Here is a 23577-nt window from a genome sequence, read left to right as displayed (position 1 = left end):
ATAGCATCCACCAGAATACTAAAGACCTTCCTTATACATAGCAGTGTCCCTTAGTTGTAGGGAGAAACATTCCAAGATCCCCAGTGGATGCTTGAAGGTGTGGAAGAACGGAACCCTAGATATATGCCGTGACTTTTCCTGGACATACAAACCGATGACGGAGCTTAATTTATAAATTAGGCGGAGTGAGAGATTAATAACAAAGAACAGTACAACAATATACTATAATAAAAGGTATGTGAACGTGCTCTCTGAAAACACCTCCCTGCACCGTACTCACCCTTCTCCCCGCGAGGACCGACACACAAAAAGCCCACGTGTTGACGTGGCGCGAACGTGGTGGGCGGGCCTTGTGACGTAGCTTTGGGCTCCTACCTCCTTCAGGAGGGTCCCTGGCTTCCGGCGGCGGCTGAGGGCGGGTAATTGAAATCACGGGAAGCTAAACTGCGGGTAAGGGAGAACGACCGCATTCTCGTCTGGGGGCTTGGAAATGGGATGCCGACGTGGTCATCGTTTGTCGCTTGTTTAGCCTCTCCTGAGGAAGTTACTGGAAATCGGTGTCTGAAGGTCGAGGTCACCACGGTCTTAACTGTCAGAGCAGTCCTCCGCGGAGACAGGCCTACATTGGAAACTGCCACCTCACAGCCCTGAGTGGCCCGTGAGGGACGGCACCCCAGACACTGACCCAGGGAGAACCTCGTCCAGGGCCCTGCTTTCCGCACTCGCTACCCCCCAGGAGACGACTTCCTGCATTTCCTAAGGAAAAACAATGACCTCGCGTCTGCAGAGGACTTCAGTTTTGCAGCTCACTGTTGACAGCTCGTTTAGTCTTGCAACCACTTGAAGCAGTTTATGCTTCTTACACGTAAGAGACAAATTCATGTAGGGGCCGGAGGATAACAGTAAACTCCTATTCTGCATTGAATCCTTGATTCAAGAGCTTCCCCTCCACCCACCCCCAAACCCGTGAACGGAAGCGCTGCATGTATATACAGATCAGAGTAGACTTACTAAAACCGCTCTGCCAAGAAGGAGACCCCAAGCCCAGTGCTGCTCTGTTACGCGTGGAACCAACCCTCTGCCCAGACATCTGGGTTTTACATTCCAACTCGTCACTCGGTAGCGGTGTGACCTCGAGCAAATTACTTCCACTCTCTGAGCCGTGGTTTCCTTTATCTAGGGAACACTTACTTCTTGGGCGTTAATAGTGGTAAACATTTAACTACCACTCTGGGGGAAAATACCTTATGAAGGTGTGTGTCTGTATGTATTTATTATTTTTGCTGAATGTATGTATGAATGCCATGTGTACATATGTAGTATTAATTTTACAACTTATAAAATGTACAACTCTTTACCCTAAGTTCCATATAACCAATTAATCTTTCACAGAATGCATTCCATTATTTTTGCTGAAGTTGCAACTGACAAGTACAGTTCTGACATGAATGGTAAGATTTTAAGTGTATTCGTGAAACAACAATGAAACAAAAATTATGTCAGAACTTGATTGGTTTACCAATGATGCGAACAACTTCTTTGCTGAATCAGGTAATAGTTTTCAAATACTGGACCATTTTGTCAATTTTCTATTTGCAATGTTTAATGGCTACGGGCATGGGGCACTTGTAAGTGTAATTTGTATTCACTTTCTCCATCACTTTCCTAAATCTAGACAATCAAAAAAAAAAAAAAAACCACAATAAATCAAGCTCTGATTCATAGCATTTGGAGCTTTCCATCGTATAAATAATCCTACCACAGCCAATTTTGAGCTACCAATGTGCCATCACTTAGGCAGTTGGGTAGAGATATGCAGGCACATGCCATTATAAAGTATTGCGGCCATATCCATAAAAATAAAGGTACTGAGCCTCAAAAGCATAAATAACAGTAAAACGTAAAATAATTAGGAAGTGAAGAGTTCTGAGTATTATCTTCTCCAATAAAACTCAATTGCAAGCTTATACAATGGCTGTTTCTAACAACCAGCTCTGTAAATTCCTGGAAGTGTAACAGTGAGACCTCAAGGGACCTTATAAGCTGACCCCAGCACACCATGGCTGGAACAGCATTTGCTGGCAATTACTACTTCAGATGCTATGATTGGTGGCCATTTGCTCCATGTGTGCACAATTTCCACAACACTGTCTGGATTAGTGCCCTGGATTTTCAAGAAACTCATTTTGCATTTGGATTTTTTTTTTTTTTTTTTTTGCATTTGGATTTTTTAAAAATTCCTGAGACATACATGTTCAGTAAACGTGTTTAAGTAATGAATAACTACACCATCAGTTTATTCCTCAAAAGTCTTGTTGGATAAAACAGCTTAGAAAGAGAGCAGCCTAACTGTAGAGAACAAAAAGACGATCAAGGGAGCATGAAAGGGTAGGTGCTTTCCACTCTGGAAACTACCTGAGTTGCATTTAACTGCAGAACCTGAACAGGAAATGAAATGGCTATTGGGGGCGGGGGAAATAAATGAAAATTTACAAGCAAAGCAACAAAGTACTGGGGCAGGAGGACTAAGGATAAGGAGAATTGAGAGAAAAATGAAACTGTAGAAAACACAGAACTTACCTTAGAGACTTGTTAGAAAATCATATTCAATTCTCTGGACACCAGTAGGAAAACAGAAAAAAACATTTAAAAACACCATTTTTGTCCCAGGTATTTGAGTCTTATTTAAACCACTGATCTCATCCTCTTTAGTAATTTATATTAAAATGTAGGGGAAATGCTAATTTTGAGAACATCTTTCCGTTCTTACGACCGTGCCCCCGTAGAAAACATTCTGGAGAGGTGAGTTCCTCTGAGACTGCCCTTATGATTCCTCCACCAACTTTGACATTGTGAAGAGCAACTCTGATGTGGCTACTGGAACAGAGGCCATAGTTGTTGCTAAACCTTTATTTAGACAGACCAAGAATTAAGAAAAGCAAATGTGACAAATTTTAACGGGCCCAAGTGAATGTGAAAACTAAAACCAGATCCATGAATTGGCTGTCTTTACTCATTTACTCACATGCAACACTTCCAACATTCAAAAGGAATTTAGTCTATTGTTTTCCATCAGCCACACATTTATTTATTATTATTTTTAATTTATTTTTGAGACAGAGAGAGATAGAGCATGAACGGGGGAGGGGCAGAGAGAGAGGGAGACACAGAACCGGAAGCAGGCTTCAGGCTCTGAGCCATCAGTCCAGAGCCCGACGTGGGGCTCGAACTCAAGGACCGTGAGATCGTGACCTGAGCTGAAGTCAGACGCTTAACCGACTGAGCCACCCAGGCGCCCCCAGCCACACATTTATTTAGAGCTGTTTCTTGTACTGTGCAAATAAGAGGGCAAATTACAAATCTGTACAATAATCCACAGAATGTGATCAATATCCTTATCAACACCCAAAGTGGGTTAACAAGGTTTTTTTCTCCTGAAATCACACCTTCCAAGGAGTCCCAACAAGTGCTCAACACATAAAAAAAGGTCAGGAGGAGCCTACTTGGCAGAGGAAGTTTGGAAAAAACTGCATCCCACACCAACACTTCCTCAAAAAACTCACGATACACACTTACTCATTAGAGAACAGGACCGACAAAGACATCTCAGTAACCTTGTTAACCCAGCATTTCCAAGTTTATTTCATCAATGAGCCCATTTCTCCCACCTAATATCAATTAACATCCATAGAAAAGTAGTGGATATTGCTGGTCTGGAAAACAACTGCAGGGAGTGATTTCAGTAACTGCCTCAACTTTGCCAGCATGGCTACACACCCTAGGAAAGGGGTAGTGGTCTTGCTGAGGCACTCTATCCCATTCACGGCCAAGGCTGAGTCTTGGCTACATCAGGCACCCCTTTCCTCTCTACCATCTCCGTCTAAGAAAGATTACCTTACCAGATACAGCAAACTACTATTCATCTGGCATTATAGAAAACAGCAACAATCTTTGCTGGACTCTCTAAACAAACTAAAATCTTTTATTATTTTTTTTTAATGTTTATTTTTTGTGGGGGGGAGGAGCAGAGAGAGAGAGGGAGAGACAGAATCCCAAGCAGGCTCTCTACTGTCAGCACAGAGCCCAATGCAGGGCTTGAACCCATGAACCGTGACATCCTGACCTGAGCCAAAATCATCAAGAGTCAGACTCTTAACTGACTGAGCCACCTAGGCACCCCTAAAATCTTTTAAAAAGAGCCCTGTATATATATGTTCCCCTATGCTGAATCAGAAATTTTGGTAAGACATCCTGCTGTGCTCAGGGGAAAGTAGTAAAGTTAAATTAGAGTCTTACAAAAACATCAAGACAGAAAGATACCAAAACCACAGTTGGTTAGAAATAATATTTATTATCCCCTCCCCCCATGTACAGATTACTTTTCAGAAACATGAAGATATTACCCATGTCCTCATCAATAACAGTTTGTAGAAAATAAATGTAATTCATATCTTGACAATATATTTCTATCATTTTTAAAACAATAGCCATTTTTCCACGTTAGTTCAAGAATAGCTTCAAGTTTTACATTTTGAATCAAATCAAGACAATCTTTGTTTATAGGTGATTTCCTGACAGATCCCATCCCCCCAACCCCTAAAAAAAATTCTATATCCTAAGTGATAAACTCTTCTTGTACATTCAGCAAACTTTATATTGGAAAAAGAAAAAGAATAATTGAGATAGGTATTTACTCTCGTGCACAGTAATAAATCTAGCTGAGCTTCTACACCTTGCTTTGCAATGATGTTTACATAAAATAAATCATTTCTTATCAAGTTACAATGGTAATTTCTTGAAATGCAGATACAAAAGCTATACACTTAATCCACTGAAATTGCCTTCTAGTTTTATCTGTAATTAAACCATCGCCGTGAAGGAAAAGCTTCAACTCAAGAAGATGTTTCCCCTTTCCCTCAGCTATTTCTCTCTGAAAAGCTTGAATCCTCTCTCAGATCATGTAAAGAGATACATTAAAAGCACAGAGAAAAAAAAACAAAAAACAAAAACGTTTTAGCTTGCTGACATAATGCCCTTAAGTTTGCTGACATAATGCCCACATTTGAAGTTTAAAATGTAAAATCAGAGTTAAAGCATCACTTAATTCATACAGTACATTATCAATTAATCGCCAGTGTCCCACCGACTCAGAAGTTTCCCAAACTGGTTGTCTTCTCCACATGTAGTAAGTTTATAACCAATGACTCAATCAAAGAATGTGCTTATAATAGGCTGCTGGTTTAATTTTAGAAGTTTTAATACTGGGCTATTTTCAAATACAGAGATGCTACAAGTGGCATATGAACTATTAATTTTGTTTCCCATTACCTACAGGAAGAATTTGTTCAAATAAAATTTTACAAGACAAAATGCAAACCTACATACCTATATATAGATGTATACATGTATATATTGAACCTAACTAAAGTTTTATAAGCAATACTAACATACTTCTCGTTACACATTCCTAAAGACAGTAATTGTTTTGAAGATAACATGTTATATAAAGAGGATTATGCAAAAGGCAAAAATTAAGAATAAACATGATCTTTGAGGTTTTCAGGATTACTTCAAAAAGCCATTTCTATCCCCCATAGAAGAAAACTATGCATTTATCATAGGAAAAAAATTATAAAAAGATAATGCTATTGTGTAAATAATTCACAAAAACTATACTGTATATCCCATAAAAGTCTTACCAATGTAAGGTAAATCACAATTATGGTTTATATTGTATTACAGACATCACCATCACCTTTCCTCTTTAATAATGAGAGGATTTAACTTCTTTTTTTAACTTACTTAACAAGTGCCACAGAAATTCAAGTCCCAGTAGCAACAAGTTAAACAAGATTACAAAATAAGGCATTCTGCTCACATGTCATTAAAGTAACAGGCTGAGTATAGTAAAGCAGGCTCTTTCCATTCTTGAAGTTTTATATAATCCCAAAATTATACAGAAGGCAATCTTTTCCAAAAAATTCCAATTAATTGTAATTTTCCAGGGAAACAGAAAGACACATAAAATCCTCAACTTTGGCTATTTCTCCCACTGCCATCAACAGAGGCTGATTTTCTCTATTTAATAAAGCCCAATATTAGAAATGTGGATGAAATGTCTCTGTACCATTTCTAAGCCTGTAGGTCACACACTAAATGATTTTTTTTTCAAATTCTAGATTAAATCTAATCTAATCTGACAAAATCCCTGTAGTGTCACTTAGGAAAAAAAAAAAAAATAGTGGACTCAGAACACACTTGCGCACACATGCATACACACACACGCACAGCCAACATATTAAACAGTTTTCTTAAACATTGATTGGTTCTCCAAAAAGGATCAAAATATTTTTCATCAAGCTGCAGCATGTGTTTAAGGGGCATTGTAACCTTTTTTAGTACAAGGTAAGAATCTGAATGAACTTTTAAACAACTAGTACCCTGAACTAAAGATCTTACCAAAGATGAACTCCAAAACACATTATTTTTTGGAATTTGGACCCCCTTGCCTATTGTACTTTTACATTAAATGCTGCTTAAATAAAAATAGAGCATAAATTCAATATTCTACTGTCTAAACACTTAAAGCAATGGTTATGTCATCAACAGGTAAAACGCACCTAACTTGAGTCTTTGACACCTCTTGTTTTAAGTTTATTGAATGATAAAGTTCTTCACAGTTTAAAATATTGTGAAGAAATGTGTTTATGTATAACTATGTTCACAGAGATATTATGTACACATACTATGTATCTGATGTACCCATAAACTTTGAATATGTGTGTGCCAAGAGGATACCCACACATATGCAGGAACCCTGAATAATAGGTTGGCGTGGACTGTGAAATGATTTCTCAGAAATGCTTAGAAATAAGAAAAGAGTATTATTATGAAAATTATAATAACAAAAATGTTACCTTATTTACATAGTGCCTATCTCCCAAGAGGTAAATATGCTTTATAGACATTTTTTAGTATCTGTGAGGTGGGACACTGAGAGCACGATCAATTTTCATTTTCCACAACCAACAAACCTGCCCAGGATCATACACTTTAACAGTGGTAGTAGAGCAAAATACACACGTGGAGATCACCCAACTTGCAGTGTCTCCAATTACCAGATCCAATGGCTTGTGGTGAAATCAAGTTTTCGTCATAGAAACAAAATTTCTACCACAAAAGGTTAATTTTTAAGTCCTCATATACTTGTGATTGTGCGTTATATTTATACCACAGGGAGATCAAAATGGTTTTTGGTTTTGGCAGATGAAAAGTCTAACATTCAGTGTGACTATAATTCAGTGTAACTTCTCCAGTTTAAGTGCGACACAGCTGATTGGTCTATAGGGGAAATGCGGTCAATGTCTAACCATGGCTGGAGAAACCTCAATCCAAACAGCTACCGCATGATTACAGAGACAGCCTACAATCTTGTATTGTCTTAAAGGTCTTTTCTATCTCCACATATGGTATACACATATAAATAAGCATATTAGCACAAAATGTACAGTTAGCATGAGTCAGTTCATGTTTAAATTAACAAAGGCCTTAGGGGTGAACTTTAAAGGCCAAGAGCTCCTCAGAGTGCATGTTGTTTAAAGATCGAAGATCTGGCAACTTTAGAAGAAGTTTTGTAAAAATAGAGGCCTCGTTTGGATGGTTTTTCATTATTAAGGTCCTTAGTGCACGGATGAGAGTTTCCTGCAAAGCCTCAACAGAGTTGACATTTTCTATTCCAGATCGATCTAATAGTAAGGAAGAGAGAGACATGAATGAGAGGACATGTTATTAACATTATCAATTAAGAGAAAACATTAACTAGAAATATAATTCTTGCTCATCAATCTCATTAATGAATTTAAAACAAGGTTTTATACATTGGAACAAAGGCAAAAAATATTTGACAAAATTTTATAAATCCCAATGGCAAATTTTTGTATCGGTTGATTATATTATAAAGATGTATATCACACAGTATACTTGATAAATCAAAACTCTTTAGTGCTTAGTATTTTGTTCACAAAACTAAAGGTTCTGATTTTTACAATTAGATGCCATCTGCTAATTTCAACTGCTTCTCATTGAGAAAATAAAATGAATCATGTAGTTTACAAATATAATTTTACTTCATTTGGAATATATCCACATTTGTATGTTACCACGTGTGGCAAGCAACCTCTAAAACAGCCACCAATGATTTCCTCATCCTGGTATCCGTGCCCTTGTGTATCCCTTTCCCCTTGAGTGGGCTAGATTTACTGATTCACTACTAACGAATAAAATATTCGATTACAAAAACAAAAAAAAAAAAAAAAACACTTGACTTCCATCTTTAGCATACTTTTGCTCACTTACTCTGAGAAAAGCCAGATGCCACGTTGTGAACTGCCTATGGAAGTGGCCCCGGTGCTAAGGAACTGATGGTGGTCTCTAGCCAACAGCCAGCAAAGAACTGAGGCACTCAGTCCAACATCTTGCAAGGAAATGTATCCTGCCAACAACCACATGAATAAGCCTAGAAGCAGCAGATCCTTACCTAGTTGAGCCTTCATAGTTGACCACAGCCCTGCTCCAAGTTTGACTACAATCTCCTAAGAAACCTTGAGCCAGAGGCACCCATCAAAGCCGCACCATATTCCTAACCCTCAGAAACTGTGAGATAAAAAGCCACTAAGTTTTAAGGTAATTTGTTAGTGCTAATAGATAACTAATATACTATGCAACTTTATTACCTAATTATAACCTAAGCATTCACTTTCATTTAGCATACTGTATTTTTTTTTTATTTTTAAGGTTTATTCATTTTTCAGAGACAGACAGAGCGTGAGGTGGGGAGGGGCAGAGAGAGAGGGAGACACAGTATCTGAACCAGGCTCCAGGCTCTGAGCTGTCAGCACAGAGCCCAACACGGGGCTCAAACTCACAGACTGTGAGATCGTGACCTGAGCTGAAGTCGGACGCTTAACCGACTGAGCCACCCAGGTGCCCCTCAAGTAATTGTTTTCTTCAGCATCCTTGCAATTTATTAATTCCCTCACCAAACACTTACTGAATGTGTGTGGCTACTGTAATAGGTGCTAGGTAATTAGCAGTGAACATAAACCAAAATTCCTTCCTTTAGAGAGCCCTTATTATAAGCAGAATACCTGGTTTACATCATAGCGTCAGTAATTTACAATACCAACAACCGGTTAAGAATGACAGCCCCACAAACAAAATAATCTAAATAGGCAAAGAAAGAAACACACAGGCAATGAAGATATTTGCATTAGAAGTCCTTCAGTGAGTATTTTGTGTTGGGATGACCTACGCACTTCTACACAACTCAGAGCTTGAGGGAAGGGATTCCTACAACTAAAAATGTAAAGTGTATTAAATTTTTCTGAAATCTCAATTTCTAAAACCATGGTTTCATGATTTCAAGGCCAAATAACCTATCTCCAAATCTAGCTGGATCATAAACAATAATGCTCTAGAAATTGTAACAATAGAATGTACAGATTGAAATGGAAATTTCTCTTCTAAATGATTTACTAAATGCTACACTACTTGTATAGTTTAATTCATGCTACATCTGTGCTCTACTTTCTTAGCTGGTTCTTCATCCCTCTCCGAAGCCTGTGCTCCTCACCTAATTTCTCTTCATATTCACTTCCTACAAGATGGAAGTTAAATTCCTTCCACAGACAACTGAAATCTATTTCTAGATGAACAGTGGTCTCACAGTTATATGCCCATCCCTCATCTTCAACTGCAAGTGACTGCTGCCATTTCACACAATCTCAAGAAAATTTTACCTTTCAGTTATAATTCCCTTTTTCTCCGTGGTATCAAGAGTTTTCCAACCTCACAGGCAAGTATCATGTTTGAGATTTCTCTCTCCCTTAGCAGCTAGAGCTATTCTGTTAACAAGTAATACAACAGAAAGGCTTTGAAGCTTCAGAGACTTAATAGGAGTTCAAATGCATGCTCAGCCAAGTTTTAAAAATGCACAACCTTGGGCAAATTATTTAACCTCTCTGTGTCCTGGCTCACATCAGAGGTCTGTTGTGAGGATAAAATTATATAATGAGATCTAGAAACTAACTAGCATTTCTTCTGACAACCAAAACAAAACCCAGATGGCAAGTGTAGGTTCCAAGAAAAACAAAAAGTGATTTTAAATATAATGCAAACTATAATGTTGCCTTATTCTAAGCAATTTAATAATGAATATATATATAATCCATTTGTTATCTGATACTTGGAACATTCTCCCCTTGGGTGGCGCAGGTTTAGGGCAAGATTTACATTGCCTTGTCTACAATTTCAACCCCACTGTGTGAGTACTGTGAGCACTATTTACATAATCATAGTACTGTAAATGTAGAATTTTTGCTTTTCAATATTTAGAATTATCTGATAAAGGACAGAAACTAATCACACCTATAGAACAGAATGTAAATATTTTCATTCTTGACAATGTAAAAGAAATGGTATAGCAAAAGAAGCCAGGATATAGAGTAAAAGGATACTGTGTCCCTGTCTAAGGAAAAGATTCTACCTAAACTATCTGAGAGATTTATGTAAAACGGAAAGATCAAAGAATGTGAGCATATTAAAATTTTAAATCAAACTATAAGAATAAAACTTATAAAAAGTAAGAAGATACTTTAATCAGTTGTATCCACTCAATAAAAAGTCCAACTCTACACAGTATTTAGAGTTGGGTCGGCAACTATCAGAAAAATTAAAAAGAAAGACGGTTAGAAATCTCTGGAGAGTTCTCTGGAGAGTAGGCTGGGAGAAGGAAGACTTTTTATTTTCTGGTCTAAATACTGCTTTAAAAATAACAATAGTCCTTTTTTAGGTGGTAAAGATATAAGTCTTCAGTGAACACTATCATATGTTTAAGTGAAAGCAACATACTTTTAAAAAATATATGAAATTACATGTGCATATGTGTTGTTTGTGTACCTTCTTCATATATACAGACATAACAAAAATAAGAATGCATTATATTCTTCTATAATCAGTCTTTTTGACTTAGTATGTCAAACATTTTTTTATGTACCATAAATCAATAAGCAGGAAATGGTAAATGGATGGACAATTGAATAGATAGAGACACCCCCCCCCCCCCCCAATGTTGATAGTGATCTTTTTTGGTAATGATATTATCTTTATTTTCATCTTAATATTGTCTACTTTTGCAAAGAGCTAACAGCATCGCATCGAGCGTGCTTGGGATTCCCTCTCTCCTTTCTCTCTGCCTTTCCCCTGTGTGCTGTCTCTCCCAAATAAATAAATTTTAAAAATTAAAAAAAAAAAAAAAAAGCTTAATTAAAAAGAATCATGTTCTTGGTAGAAAATATAAATGAAGTAGCACAATTCCTGGCATAGAGCTCCCCTCATTCCCCTCACATCATTTCTTCCTTTGAACCATCTCTGGGACACAGTCCCTCCTTCTCCACCTCCACTACCACACCTATTTCAGGAGAGTTCACTCCAGTGCCTCATACCTGAAGTGATTTCAACAGCCTCTCAATCCGACGCTCCAGCTCTAATGACTCACTTATCTAATCTACCCAAGATAAAAATGTAGACCTAATGTTAAACCATCACTCTGTTCATGCCTGATCACTCCCCTACACTCACTTTCCACTGTCCCATATTTCTTCTCATGGTGGTCATTCCATAACCTGGTGTTCCTCTAACTCACAAGCCTTCGGTCCCTTTCCTCCTTGATGTACATAACGTATCAGGCTTCAGCCACCTGCCCCTGCCCTATCTTGTGCTCTCCCAAACTGCTCCCTCACTTTTTTGCTGGGAAAACCTAATAACCCGTCTTTCAAACTTCAGCTCCACTTCCATCTTCCCCACAAAGTTTGCTCAGGTAATTTCATCTTCCTTCCTATAACTCCTACTTACCTCAGTCAGAACCACACAGCTTAGTACCATAAGCTTTTTGTGTCAGTCTTATCTCTCCAAATGGAACATAAATGCTTAGAAAGCAAGCTTGTGTCTTAATGCTTGTTCTGTCTCCCCTAGCACATAAGGCATATTTATCAGATAAAGAAACAAGCATGGATTACTTTAGTTTCACAATAATAGGTTTATTAATCTGATGTCAACTCAAACCATTAATAATTACTTCTCAAGAGACTGTGAAATGGTAGGTAAAGTGCAAGAGACATTAATTACAAGGTTACTAAGAAAATAGGTATCCCTTATTAACATGGTACTTTCACACTATCCCATATCATAAATGCATTTTTAGCTACCCAGGTAGAGCTGATCAGAAAAGGTAGCCACGTTATGCTTCCAAATGGCATAAATCTTTATTTATACCTCTGATGTATAGGCCCTTTAAGATATACAAAGAACTTACTCTCCTTAGGAGTTACTGATATACAGGTTAGCTTCATAAACAGGGATCATAACCCTCATAGTGCCTGACAGAATGGCTTTTACACAGTAGGAAGCAAATGGGAAACTTACAGTTAACTCCTATCAAAATACTTTAAAATTCTCAACAAATGTTTTAAAATAGTCAGTGGATACCAAAAAATGGCTGGTACTTACACATCTCCAGGAAAGTCATTGTGTATCAATTTCCCATTTGCTATTATCTTAATAGCTATTATCGAAATTGAAATACTTCGGTCAGAAATAACTATAATATAAATGCAGGGTTGCAGGGAAATTGGAAATCAGCAATGACTCATATAAACAAACATTAAATGTTAGGAACTCAAAAATCTTGATCACTCATTCAAATAGTAACTAAGTACCTATTCTATGCCAGACTCCAGGCTGGTTCACATGGTACAATCCCTTGCTTTCACAGGATGAGGAAACCAAGACCCAAAAGAATAGAATTATTTATGCAATCACAGAGAAAATTCAGTGGCAAAGCAGGGTAAAAGCCTACTCATAATTCATGAGTTTTTGTTACAAACCACACTAATATATCTTGCTACTTTTAACATTTTCAAGTAACACATATTTTGATTAAAACATAGATTCCTATCAGAAAAACCTACTAATCTAAAAATTAAATCCACAAAAATAACAGTTTAGACTTGCAAAACAGTTACAAAAAGCTAAAGACTAAGACTTGTGGTAAATGTGAGGCCTCAATCTAAACATCATTTTATTACTATATAGCACTTTTGACTTCTAATGTCATGATTAAAAAATTAATTATGCAAAAATAACAGATTCACACAGTAAACGTCTTAAGTCCCTCCTGCCTTCTATAGAGCTTGCTGGAATGTAGTTCCACCTTCTCCCCACTAGGTCACTGTATTCTAGGTGTGGCACAATTTTGAACCAGCTTGCTTACCTGCAGATACCAGGACAACAGCTGTAAACAAACTCATCTCTTCATCACTAAGTTGGAGGGCATTTAGCTTCTCACTAAATTCAAACATAGAGTTTAGCAGATCCCCTGCTCCCATTGAGTGTAAATCATCGACACTATATTTCTTTCCACTTAAAAAGGTGACAGTACGCTCCTTTGCATCAAATAATGATGCAAACCGTACCATTAAAACCTGGAAAAAGAAAAAGACTTAAGTGTATTTGAAGGAGTACTAAGAAGTAATTCAGTATTCAAGTCAGTTAAGAAACATCCTACATATGGGGTGCCTGGGTGGCTCAGTTGGTTAAGCATCCATCTTCGGCTCAGGTCATGATCTCACAGTTCGTGGGTTCGAAGCCCACATCGGGCCCTGTGCTGACAGCTCAGAGCCCGGAGCCTGCTTTGGATTCTGTGTCTCCCTCTCTCTCTGCCCCTCCCCAGCTCGCACTCTGTCTCTCTCTCTCAGAAATAAACAAACGTTAAAAAAAAAAATTTTTTTTAATGAAAAAAACAGCCTACATATAAAAGAAGATTGTAAAAGAAAAACTTAGCTTATTTTTACCCAAAACCATTTCCTTAAGGCAAATTCTCTACCAAAGCAATAAATATCCGAAGAAGCACATCAAAAAAATTCCAGCCACTAGTGGCAAAACACTTCAGTCCTGTGATAATCTGAAACTCTATTAATAAAAATTCTGAAATGCAAATACAAAATTAAAGTAGGCAATAATGCCAAGAAATCTGAAACTGGGCCTTGGCCAAAGGCATTAAACTTTTTAAACTACCAAGTATATCACATGGTACCTAAATCATAAGTAAAAAGAACAGTATTTTAATGCAACACTTGGGGACATCAAAACACCAAATGCAGCCAAGGCAAATGTAGCAGATACACTCTAATTAGACTATTTCAAGAAACCATAACCCAAAGAGACAATACACAAAACTATAACAGAAGTGTTCCAGACACCAAGTCGTAATTCAAACCCAAAACAAATCAGTCAACAACTACTTACCTACAGCACTCCCTCCCCTATAGTAAGTGGTGGTGTCTATGCCACATACTTCTCTCAAAACCAGAGGGATACTGAACAAATACCTCCCCTTTGCAAATCCCCCAAAGACCTGTTTTACTCAAGACAATCCAAAAGAGAATGAACCTTTTATGAAGATGGCTCTAATTCTATTTTTTTAAGTTTTTATTTATTTACTTTGAAAGAGAGAGCAAACAAGCAGGGGAGGGGCAGAGGGAAAGGGGGAGAGAGGGAATCCTAAGCAGGCTTTGCACCATCAGCACGGAGACCAACGTGGTGGGGCTCAAACCCACGAACCGTGAGATCATGACCTGAGCCAAAACCAAGAGTCAGGTGTTTAAGCCACTAAGCCACCCAAGCGCCCCAAGACAGCTCTAACTCTAGAATACAGCAATCCCAAAACAAATCACAAGGTGGAAAGAACACTAGTCTTGGAGTCTGGGATCTGTGTTCTGGTCCTGTGTTAGGAATTTATTGGTAATCCAAGAAAAATCTCTTCACCTCTCTGAGCCATAGTCACCTAACCTCAAAAATGAGTAAACTGAACTTCATCACTGACATCCCTCTAAGATTCAGAGTTTAAATCTTAACTCTAATGTTTTCCAAAAATCCTAACCTAATGGTTTTACTTTTAAACTATACCATAGCTATTTTATTAATGAGTATGGCTCCTCCATTCCAGTCCAGGTGCCCCAGAAAATAGGACCTAAGGGAAAAGTTTATGTGGGGTGTGCACTACCCCATGTGAAAAGAGAACTGAGGAAAAAGGAAGTAAGACTAGGAAGGAAAGAGAGAAAATATCAGAGGATGTATTACTGAGCTGGCCACCACTCAATATCGTTAACAACTGACAGCTCAGTCTTATGGGACCAGCAGGGAAGAGACAAAATATATCCCCTGGGTCTCTTACCCACTAATTAGATTCAGCCCACTAGACACCACCTTCCCACCCACCACTCTACATTTTGGAGTAATGCTTAGGGAAGCTCTGAGGAAGTCCTGAGGCTCTTCACACCTCAGCAGCACTGGGAAAGCCCTGAGGAAGACAGGTCAGGGGCATCTAACTCAGCACAAAGAAAGGCACTCTGTCCTACTCCAGTTGGCAACAGTGGCTGCCCCGCGCCTGGGCAGAATACATCACAGCAAGAGAAACTGGAGTAGAAAAAGTAGCCACAGATTCTCGATGAGGCGGAGAGGGTATGAAATAGCACATAAGACATGTTTCACCTATCCCCCAAATATTCTACGATCTCCTAAAAGAGAAAAACCACATCCTATTTACTCCTTGTATTCTGTGCTGAAACACCGGGCTAGGCTCGGAGTACGTATCTAGTAACACTCTGCAGAACCTGCCTGCAGTCCACGCTTGAAAGTAATACTGGATGAAGTCTGTATTCCAGGAATACAGAGCAGTTTTATCTCAAGTCCTAAGAAACTCTGTATTTATCTCATCTCTTCCCAAGATCCTGAGATTGTTATTCTTTTGTTGGCACCTTCAGCCTCTAAACTATAAATACTTATTTAGAAAAGAATGAAAATGTCCATGAGAATAAAATACCACCTACACCCTGCATCGATATTCCAGATAAATAAACCTACCTCAAAAGTCCCAGCCTTTAAAAGGTTGACCTGGTCATGCTGAGAGAGATCTCTGAATCCAGGAATACGCTTTGCGAACTCCACAACTTCTTTCACTGCTGGGGTGAAGCTCATTGAAAATTCCTCCCAGATTTCATGCCCAGATTTATGAGGATCCACATATGGAGACTTACTCATTGGACAAACCTAGTATGCACAAAACAGGAAACTTCTTCAATTGTGAGAGGTGGTAAAGAAACTTCAAAAGTAGCATCTCAATCTTTGGAAACCCCAATGTGAAAAGAACTCTCAGACACAGGTGCTATCTACGAATATTAACATTTTCTCTTCTTGCTACTTGCCTTATGTGAGAAAGCCTCATGGCAACCTGGTTTAAGTAGCAATTAACTTACCATAAAAGAGGCAGCCTAAGCTATTTCAAAAAACCTGTTGCACAGGTTTAAAACTTTATTTTGTAACACTGCTGCCACCTTATGCTGGTTTTATGATTTTCAAACAAATTCACACATACTTGATTGTCAATCCTATTCATTAGTGATAGCAGATAATATAATTACCATTTCTTAGATGAGGAAATGAGATTCTAAGCGGTTTAATGATTTATCCGAATACAGCTAGAAGTCACAGGCCTAGAACCCAAGCCCGACATTTACTTAATATTTCAAACTCACTTTTTTCTAAATCACACAATTACAATGTTATAATTTCAAAGAAGGGAAAATAGTGAGATGCCTCACTTTTTTAAAAAGGTCATTGACCATTTATTTCATAAACACTGGTATGACTACTGGCCCCCACTTGTTCAACTAGAAAACAATGATGAGAGATACAAAGGGCACCTTCTAAATAAGGATTGGTGAGGAAAAACTGGGAAGCCAAAGAGAAGAACACTAAAAAGATTATGATGGGAATGCAAGCTAGTGCAGCCATTCTGGAAAACAGTATGGAGATTCCTCAAAAAACTAAAAATAGAACTACCCTACGACCCAGCAATTGCACTACTAGGCATTTATCCAAGGGATACAGGTGTGTTGTTTCGAAGGGACACATGCACCCCCATGTTTATAGCAGCACTATCAACAATAGCCAAAGTATGCAAAGAGCCCAAATGTCCATCGATGGATGAATGGATAAAGAAGATGTGGTATATATATACAACGGAGTATTACTCGGCAATCAAAAAGAATGAAATCTTGCCATTTGCAACTATGTGGATGGAACTGGAGGATATTATGCTAAGTGAAGTTAGTCAGAGAAAGACAAAAATCATATGACTTCACTCATATGAGGACTTTAAGAGACAAAACAGATGAACATAAGGGAAGGGAAACAAAAATAATATAAAAACAGGGAGGGGGACCAAACAGAAGAGACTCATAGAGAACAAACTGAGGGTTATGGGAGGGGTTGTGGGAGGGGGGACGGGCTAAACAGGTAAAGGGCACTAAGGAATCTACTGAAATCATTGTTGCACTATATGGTAACTAATTTGGACGTAAACTTAAAAAAATAAAACAAGGTAAACTTTAAAAAATAGGAAAAAAATAAATAAAATAAAAAGATTATGAAATTCATTGCATACTCTATTAGTAAAATCAGCCTTTAAATTTTTGCAAAATCCATAGGCAATCCAGGAATGGGATGATTCTATAACCATGGAGAACACCACAAAATTAGAACCTAAATGCTTACAGATGTTTCCCTCCTAAGGCAGCCCGTAAGTCTAATAAAACATAAGGTCACTTTTAAGATCCATGGAATCAAATAACTGCAAGTGACAAGAAAATTCTAACAAAAGAATTGGGGTAGAGTCAGCTATTTTGAAAATGAAAAAAGAAGACTTTAATTACCTGGATAGAAAATACCAAGCCTATATCAAAGGACCTAATGGTTTAAACTGGAAATGGTGTGGTACTTCTGTTTTTGATGAAATTTTGGCTGAATATAAATACTGTACTTTCATGTAAACTGTTGTATTTTATTAAAATTAAAAAAAACTTGAATTTTATAAATAACATTAAATCATCTCCTAAATAACACTAACTCATTTCCTAAGATAAAGTCTGAGAAAATCCACAGAAACCAGTGTATTAAATTAAAATATTCCTAAATTTTCAAACAGTAAAACACCTATCCATGTCCTATACTCAAAACTTTTTGTACTATAATGGTTAAAGAAAACTTCTTCCATAAAAATCAAAGGATTACTGGGGCACCTAGATGGCTCAGTCGGTTAAGTGTCCGACTTCAGCTCAGGTCATGATCTTGCGGTTTGTGAGTTTGAGCCCCACATCGGGCTCCGTGCAGCTCAGAGCCTAGAGCCTGCTTTGAATTCTTTGTCTCCTTCTCTCTCTCTCCACCCCTCCCCTGCTCATGCTCTGTCTCTCTCTCTCTCTCAAAAATGAATAAACTTAGAAGAAAAAAAATTTTTTGAATAAAAAAAAAAAATGGAATCAAAGGATTACTAACTTTAGCAAGCTAAATTGATCTGCCCTTTGAGAAAATCCCAAAGCTAGTAGGGTAGTGATTAATCAGAATACTTAAATTTTGAAAGGTATTTCTAAGAATTAAAGGAACAATTCTAAGGGCACCTGGGTGGCTCAGTCGGTTGAGCTTCTGACTTTGGCTCAGGTCATGATCTTGAGATCCGGGAGTTCGAGCCTGGAGTTAGGCTCTGTGCTGACAGCTCGGAGCCTGAAGCCTGCTTTGGATTCTGTGTCTCCCTCTCTCTCTGCCCCACCCCTACTCACACTCTGTCTCTCTCTCTCTCTGTCTCTCTCTCTCTCTCTCTCAAAAATAAATAAACATTAAAAATTAAAAAAAAAAAAAAGGGCCAATTCTACATGACCCACAGTTTACATAAAATCCTAATCCCAATCCTCATATCAATCAAATCACATGCCTGTACCTAGTTCTGTGTGAAATTAGGTCATTCAACAAATGATGTTTATTAGAACTATTTGAACTAAAATACTACACAAAATTGATTGTATAAATCTCAGGTTCTCTGACACCACCTCTGCCCCTCAAGTTGATATATTCCCCCCAAAATAAAAGAAAACCTTCAAAGCTTTCCTTGATGCAAATAGGGCAAAAAAACAAACAAACAAACAAACAAACAAACAAACAAACAGATTTCACTATACCAGATGCATTCTCCCTCCAGTGTTGCACAGGTAACTATTCTTGTTCTCATTCTGAGAAAATCCATCTATCGAAACTCTATCGCATACTCGTTGAGTATAAGCATTGGAGAAGTTCATACAATGTCCATTTGCAATACAAATGGCATGCCCGTTTGGGTAATGCATTATGTTCCTCCCTTTGTACTGTCCATTGAGGTGCTGTTGGCTCTCACTACATGGAAAATGACTGCTAAGCCCACTGCCACAATGGTCATGATTTAAATTATACTGCTCCATGCTCTTGGGAATCCGTTCTCTCTGAGGCTGCATGGTGTCTGCTGAGTTTTCTCGCTGCTCTTGATTATACATAAAGGTATCCTTGTGCGCTCTGGTCACCATGCCAATCACTTCATCCTTTGCAAAATCAGAAGAGGGAGAAGAGCTTTTGATGTTTTCTTGTTCCAGCTGGGGCTTGGGTCGCAGCTGTTCCTGGGCTGGTAAGGCTGTCTGTTCATGATGTTCTAATGTATCATTCTGCAAATGACCACTGAACTGGCTGTTCATCATGGTCTTCATCGCACTTTGCATTTCAATTAGCATCCTCTGTTTTTCGCGCTTAGGAATACGACCAAACCGAACAGCTATTGAAGAAAAAAATATTTAAGGTCTATATTCTAAATAAGACCTGTTTATACAAAAGAATAGCACAAAACTGTCTCTAATAGCTATGGCCTCTAGTGATACAAGTAAAGAGTATCTGTATGTCTCTGGCCCAAATTATTCTAAACTTGCTGGTTATGTTTTTGATACACCATAAGAAATAGAGGGGAAATTTTTTCCATTTTTCTCCCAAAACAAAGCTAAGAGAAGATCTATTAGGTCCTGGGTATTTTATAAGCAATCTAAGAAATCTGAAATTAACTAATGAAAATCACATTGAAGCAGTCAGCATTACTACACAGTACCTATTAATAAGGCTGAAGGCTCTGTTTTTAAGAAGGCACATGGCATTCAGCTACCCACAGACATTAATGTTAATGAAACCTAGTAGGTACAAGCATTCCTTGAACACCTGACCTTTGTCAATTCATTCTGTAACCCTATTCTCAAGACCCAACTATTAAATGGTTTGTTCTCCTTTTCCAGCTTCTTAAAAAAGAAAATCTTTTAAAAAAATTTTTTTTAATTAAAAAAACACAATCAAGAGAAAGGCAGTTATTGAAAACTTGGACTTTAATTGAAATCAATAAAATAAATAAAAATTAAATAATGCATCCTCCACCATTTTAGAGGTGAGTCTTAAAATGTGTCGTGTCTCCAACATTCCTATCCCTGAGGAGTAGAACAGAAAAGCTTTCTAGTCTAATATTTATACAGAGATAATAAAAATCCAATATATCCACCCGGCAAGAAAGCCTTCCTAATCTAATTGTAGCCTCTGACATTATTGCTATAGTGGACAGTTTTATCATGTTCAACGCTCTACCTCTACTCCCTCCTTCACAAATGATTGCCATTTTTATTCTTTTGAAGAAATCACAATATCCACCAACTTTGCATTAATATTTCCAGTAATATAAAAAAAATTTTTAGGCAAATTAAATCCAAAACATCAATTGCTAAAATCCATTACTCACGAAGCTCCTTATTACAAACAGTATTTGTGTAATGTATTAGAGTAACCTAAGGGACTGCTTAAGTGACCCTTCCCTAGATAAATATCAGGTTCATTCTTTGCAATTCTTAATTAATCCTACTAAACTAGTCCCTGGGAAAACCTCATACTCTTCTATTATGTTACTTAGAACTGAATGAGACTATCCAAACGTGATTTCCCTAAGCATAAGAGTCAAATTTCCCAGTGATGTCATCCACAGAAAATACTAATAGTCCTGCAAATTAACTTTTATTTTTTATGGGAATGGATCATGCCAGAATTTAGCAACCACCTCCACTCCAGACCCTACTGTTTCTTTCAATTTTCCATCTCCTTTCAATATATTTAGACCTGTCCCTAAAAGCACATTATCATCTTAGGGCTGAGAAAGTCATAGAGCTAATTCACATAGGAGAAATGGGTTCCTCAGAAATGCTAAAAAATCAAGGAGAAAGAGCCAAGGATTCCTATACCAAGAAAAACGAATTCTTTTTTAGTAAAAAAGTATTCAAACTGTATACAAAAAAGTCTTTTATAAGAAGCCCCAAAAAGAGAGCCAAAAGCTGTTTCCAGGGTGATAATGCTAAAATTTGACTTTAATGAATTTGGCATCTTACAAGGTATCAAAATGTGTTTTTCTAAAATCTGCTTCACTCTAAGCACAAGAAGGCCACTGGTAACTGGCCTACAGGTCTGGTTTATGCTGAGGAGTAAAAAGCCTAGCTCCATATGTTTTAAGAAGAGCACTCATTAAAGTGGGAACATACCATCTCTCGACATTCCAACAGACAGACACTTCTTGAAGCGACACTGCTGACATCTGTTTCTATTCATTCTCATTATAGAACAGTTTTCATTCTTCAGGCACTTCTTGTACTGGATGTTTTGCTGAATGCTTCTCCGAAAGAAACCCTAGGAACAAAGGAGATGTATTCATTCATTTAAAAACATCCAGATGGGCTCCTTGTACGCACACCCCCTCACAACTAACAAGTATTTCACTAGCTACCTGGGAAATAATTTGCGCTTAGAACACAGGGGTATAGAACACTGACACACAGAATTTAACTGGATTCTTACTGGTATTAGTAAGCACCTATGCCTACTAGCCCAATAAAACTCTTCTGCTCCTTCCCTTTGGAGAATCTTGGAGCTTGCCAAGCACCTCTTTACTACACTTTATGCTGTTACCAGCCCCTGCCACAAACCACATTTTCCAGCCCAAACTTTAATTACATACAAATCCCAAAACTCTTAAAACATGAATGACTGATTTTTAAAGAGTTGACAGAGAAACGTGTTCCACAGGTGTAATTCCCTCACTAGAACCAAGGATTACTTAGTAGAGCTGGGTCTTTCCTGGATCATTACCTGATGACACCAGCAAAGTCTACTTACAAGTGCCAGATATTTCTGGCAACTTGTTAGCAATAGGTAAGTGTGACACCACACCACCCACAGAGCAACTAATGATCCAAGGAAAGACCGTTCCCAGCTATATGGCTACAAATAACTATCTTTACTACACAAACAGTTTAAGCACATGCTCTGTGATAGGTCTTCCAAGATCTCCAGCTTCGTGTTCCCAGGAAGAACAGAAAAGTCAAGAACACAATTACCAAGATTTTAAATTGCAGTTTCCTTGAGTATCATAATTAACCACACATTTCATGAATCTGTTAGTAATTTTGAAATACAACATTTTTACACTTTATTACTTCAATATTATACTTGGATACCAGAATATCTGAACTAGACAAATCTCTAAAAGGGTGTGGAACAATTATGTGTATTTATCAAAGATACACAGACTCATTTGCTTGTACGTTTTGTTTCTCTAGCCGTAAAGTGAGAACAATGACTGCTCTACAATTATTTCACATTGTTATAAAAATGTTAAAAAGAGTAAAACAGTATTTACAGAATGTTTAAAGCAGTGGAAAAATGCTACTTCTATATAAAATACTGACTAGTCTTGTGAAATGACCCAGCCATTAAGGGCTACCAAACTCACAATTCATTCAGAGCCACGCTAGAAAATATATCTTCTTCCATCACGTATATTCATTATCTTGCTCACCCATCATATCTTGCCAAATTGGATTCTTGCTTCTGGCAAGAGCAAATGCCTTGGTCATATTAATTTTTGATACTCAGGAGAAAGAACTGGGCCAGATTTTCAAAAAAGAGGGAAAGATTCGGGGCGCCTGGGTGGCGCAGTCGGTTAAGCGTCCGACTTCAGCCAGGTCACGATCTTGCGGTCCGTGAGTTCGAGCCCCGCGTCAGGCTCTGGGCTGATGGCTCGGAGCCTGGAGCCTGTTTCCGATTCTGTGTCTCCCTCTCTCTCTGCCCCTCCCCCGTTCATGCTCTGTCTCTCTCTGTCCCAAAAATAAATAAAAAACGTTGAAAAAAAAAAATTTAAAAAAAAAAAAAAAAAAAAAAAAGAGGGAAAGATTCCCTGGATATAAGTAGGAGGTACAAACTATCTCACTTGGAATTAGCAGACACTCTAACCAAGAAATATTCACTTGAACTTAAAAATGAGGTTTCCCAAGTAATCAATTTATATTCAAGATTCTTTTAGTCATTTGGCATTACTTCTCAAGATACCACATTTTTACAAGTATTGTAGGAGTTATTCTCAACTGCTAATATCTGACCTATCAGAATGTCATCATATTTGAGGAGACCTATTCAAAGCTTGGTTTAAACTCAGTTCCAACAAGCAGTGCCTTGTCTGTTTTGCTCCCTATTTCCCCACCACCTGGAACAGTGCCTGATGCATTAGAGAATACACAATTTGTGTACTCGGTTTCA

General features: G+C 37.8%; 1 protein-coding gene and 1 long non-coding RNA gene across 3 annotated transcripts in view; both read right to left on the bottom strand.

Moving 5' to 3' along the window:
• Positions 1-318, bottom strand: part of LOC144612794 (uncharacterized) — a 114765-nt gene extending 114447 nt beyond the window's left edge. Inside the window, exon 1 of the long non-coding RNA XR_013549892.1 lies at positions 281-318. This is a non-coding gene — a long non-coding RNA (uncharacterized LOC144612794). The remainder of the gene's footprint in view (positions 1-280) is intronic.
• A 4013-nt stretch (positions 319-4331) lies between these two features.
• The window catches only part of NR1D2 (nuclear receptor subfamily 1 group D member 2), a 29173-nt gene continuing 9927 nt past the window's right edge, over positions 4332-23577 (bottom strand). For both annotated transcript variants that reach the window (XM_060638532.3, XM_078432405.2), the window contains exons 4-8: positions 21528-21672; positions 19125-19744; positions 15979-16164; positions 13328-13538; positions 4332-7745 (exon numbers count right to left, since the gene is read on the bottom strand). In XM_060638532.3, the coding sequence (XP_060494515.1) occupies positions 7549-7745; positions 13328-13538; positions 15979-16164; positions 19125-19744; positions 21528-21672 (1359 nt within the window). In that variant the 3' untranslated portion in view covers positions 4332-7548. The remainder of the gene's footprint in view (positions 7746-13327; positions 13539-15978; positions 16165-19124; positions 19745-21527; positions 21673-23577) is intronic.

Source organism: Panthera onca, chromosome C2, assembly GCF_046562875.1.
Source record: "Panthera onca isolate mPanOnc1 chromosome C2, mPanOnc1 haplotype 2, whole genome shotgun sequence".
NCBI lineage: Eukaryota > Metazoa > Chordata > Mammalia > Carnivora > Felidae > Panthera > Panthera onca.
The sequence above is the reverse complement of the archived record's forward strand: the minus strand, read 5'-3'. Positions and strand labels throughout refer to the sequence as shown.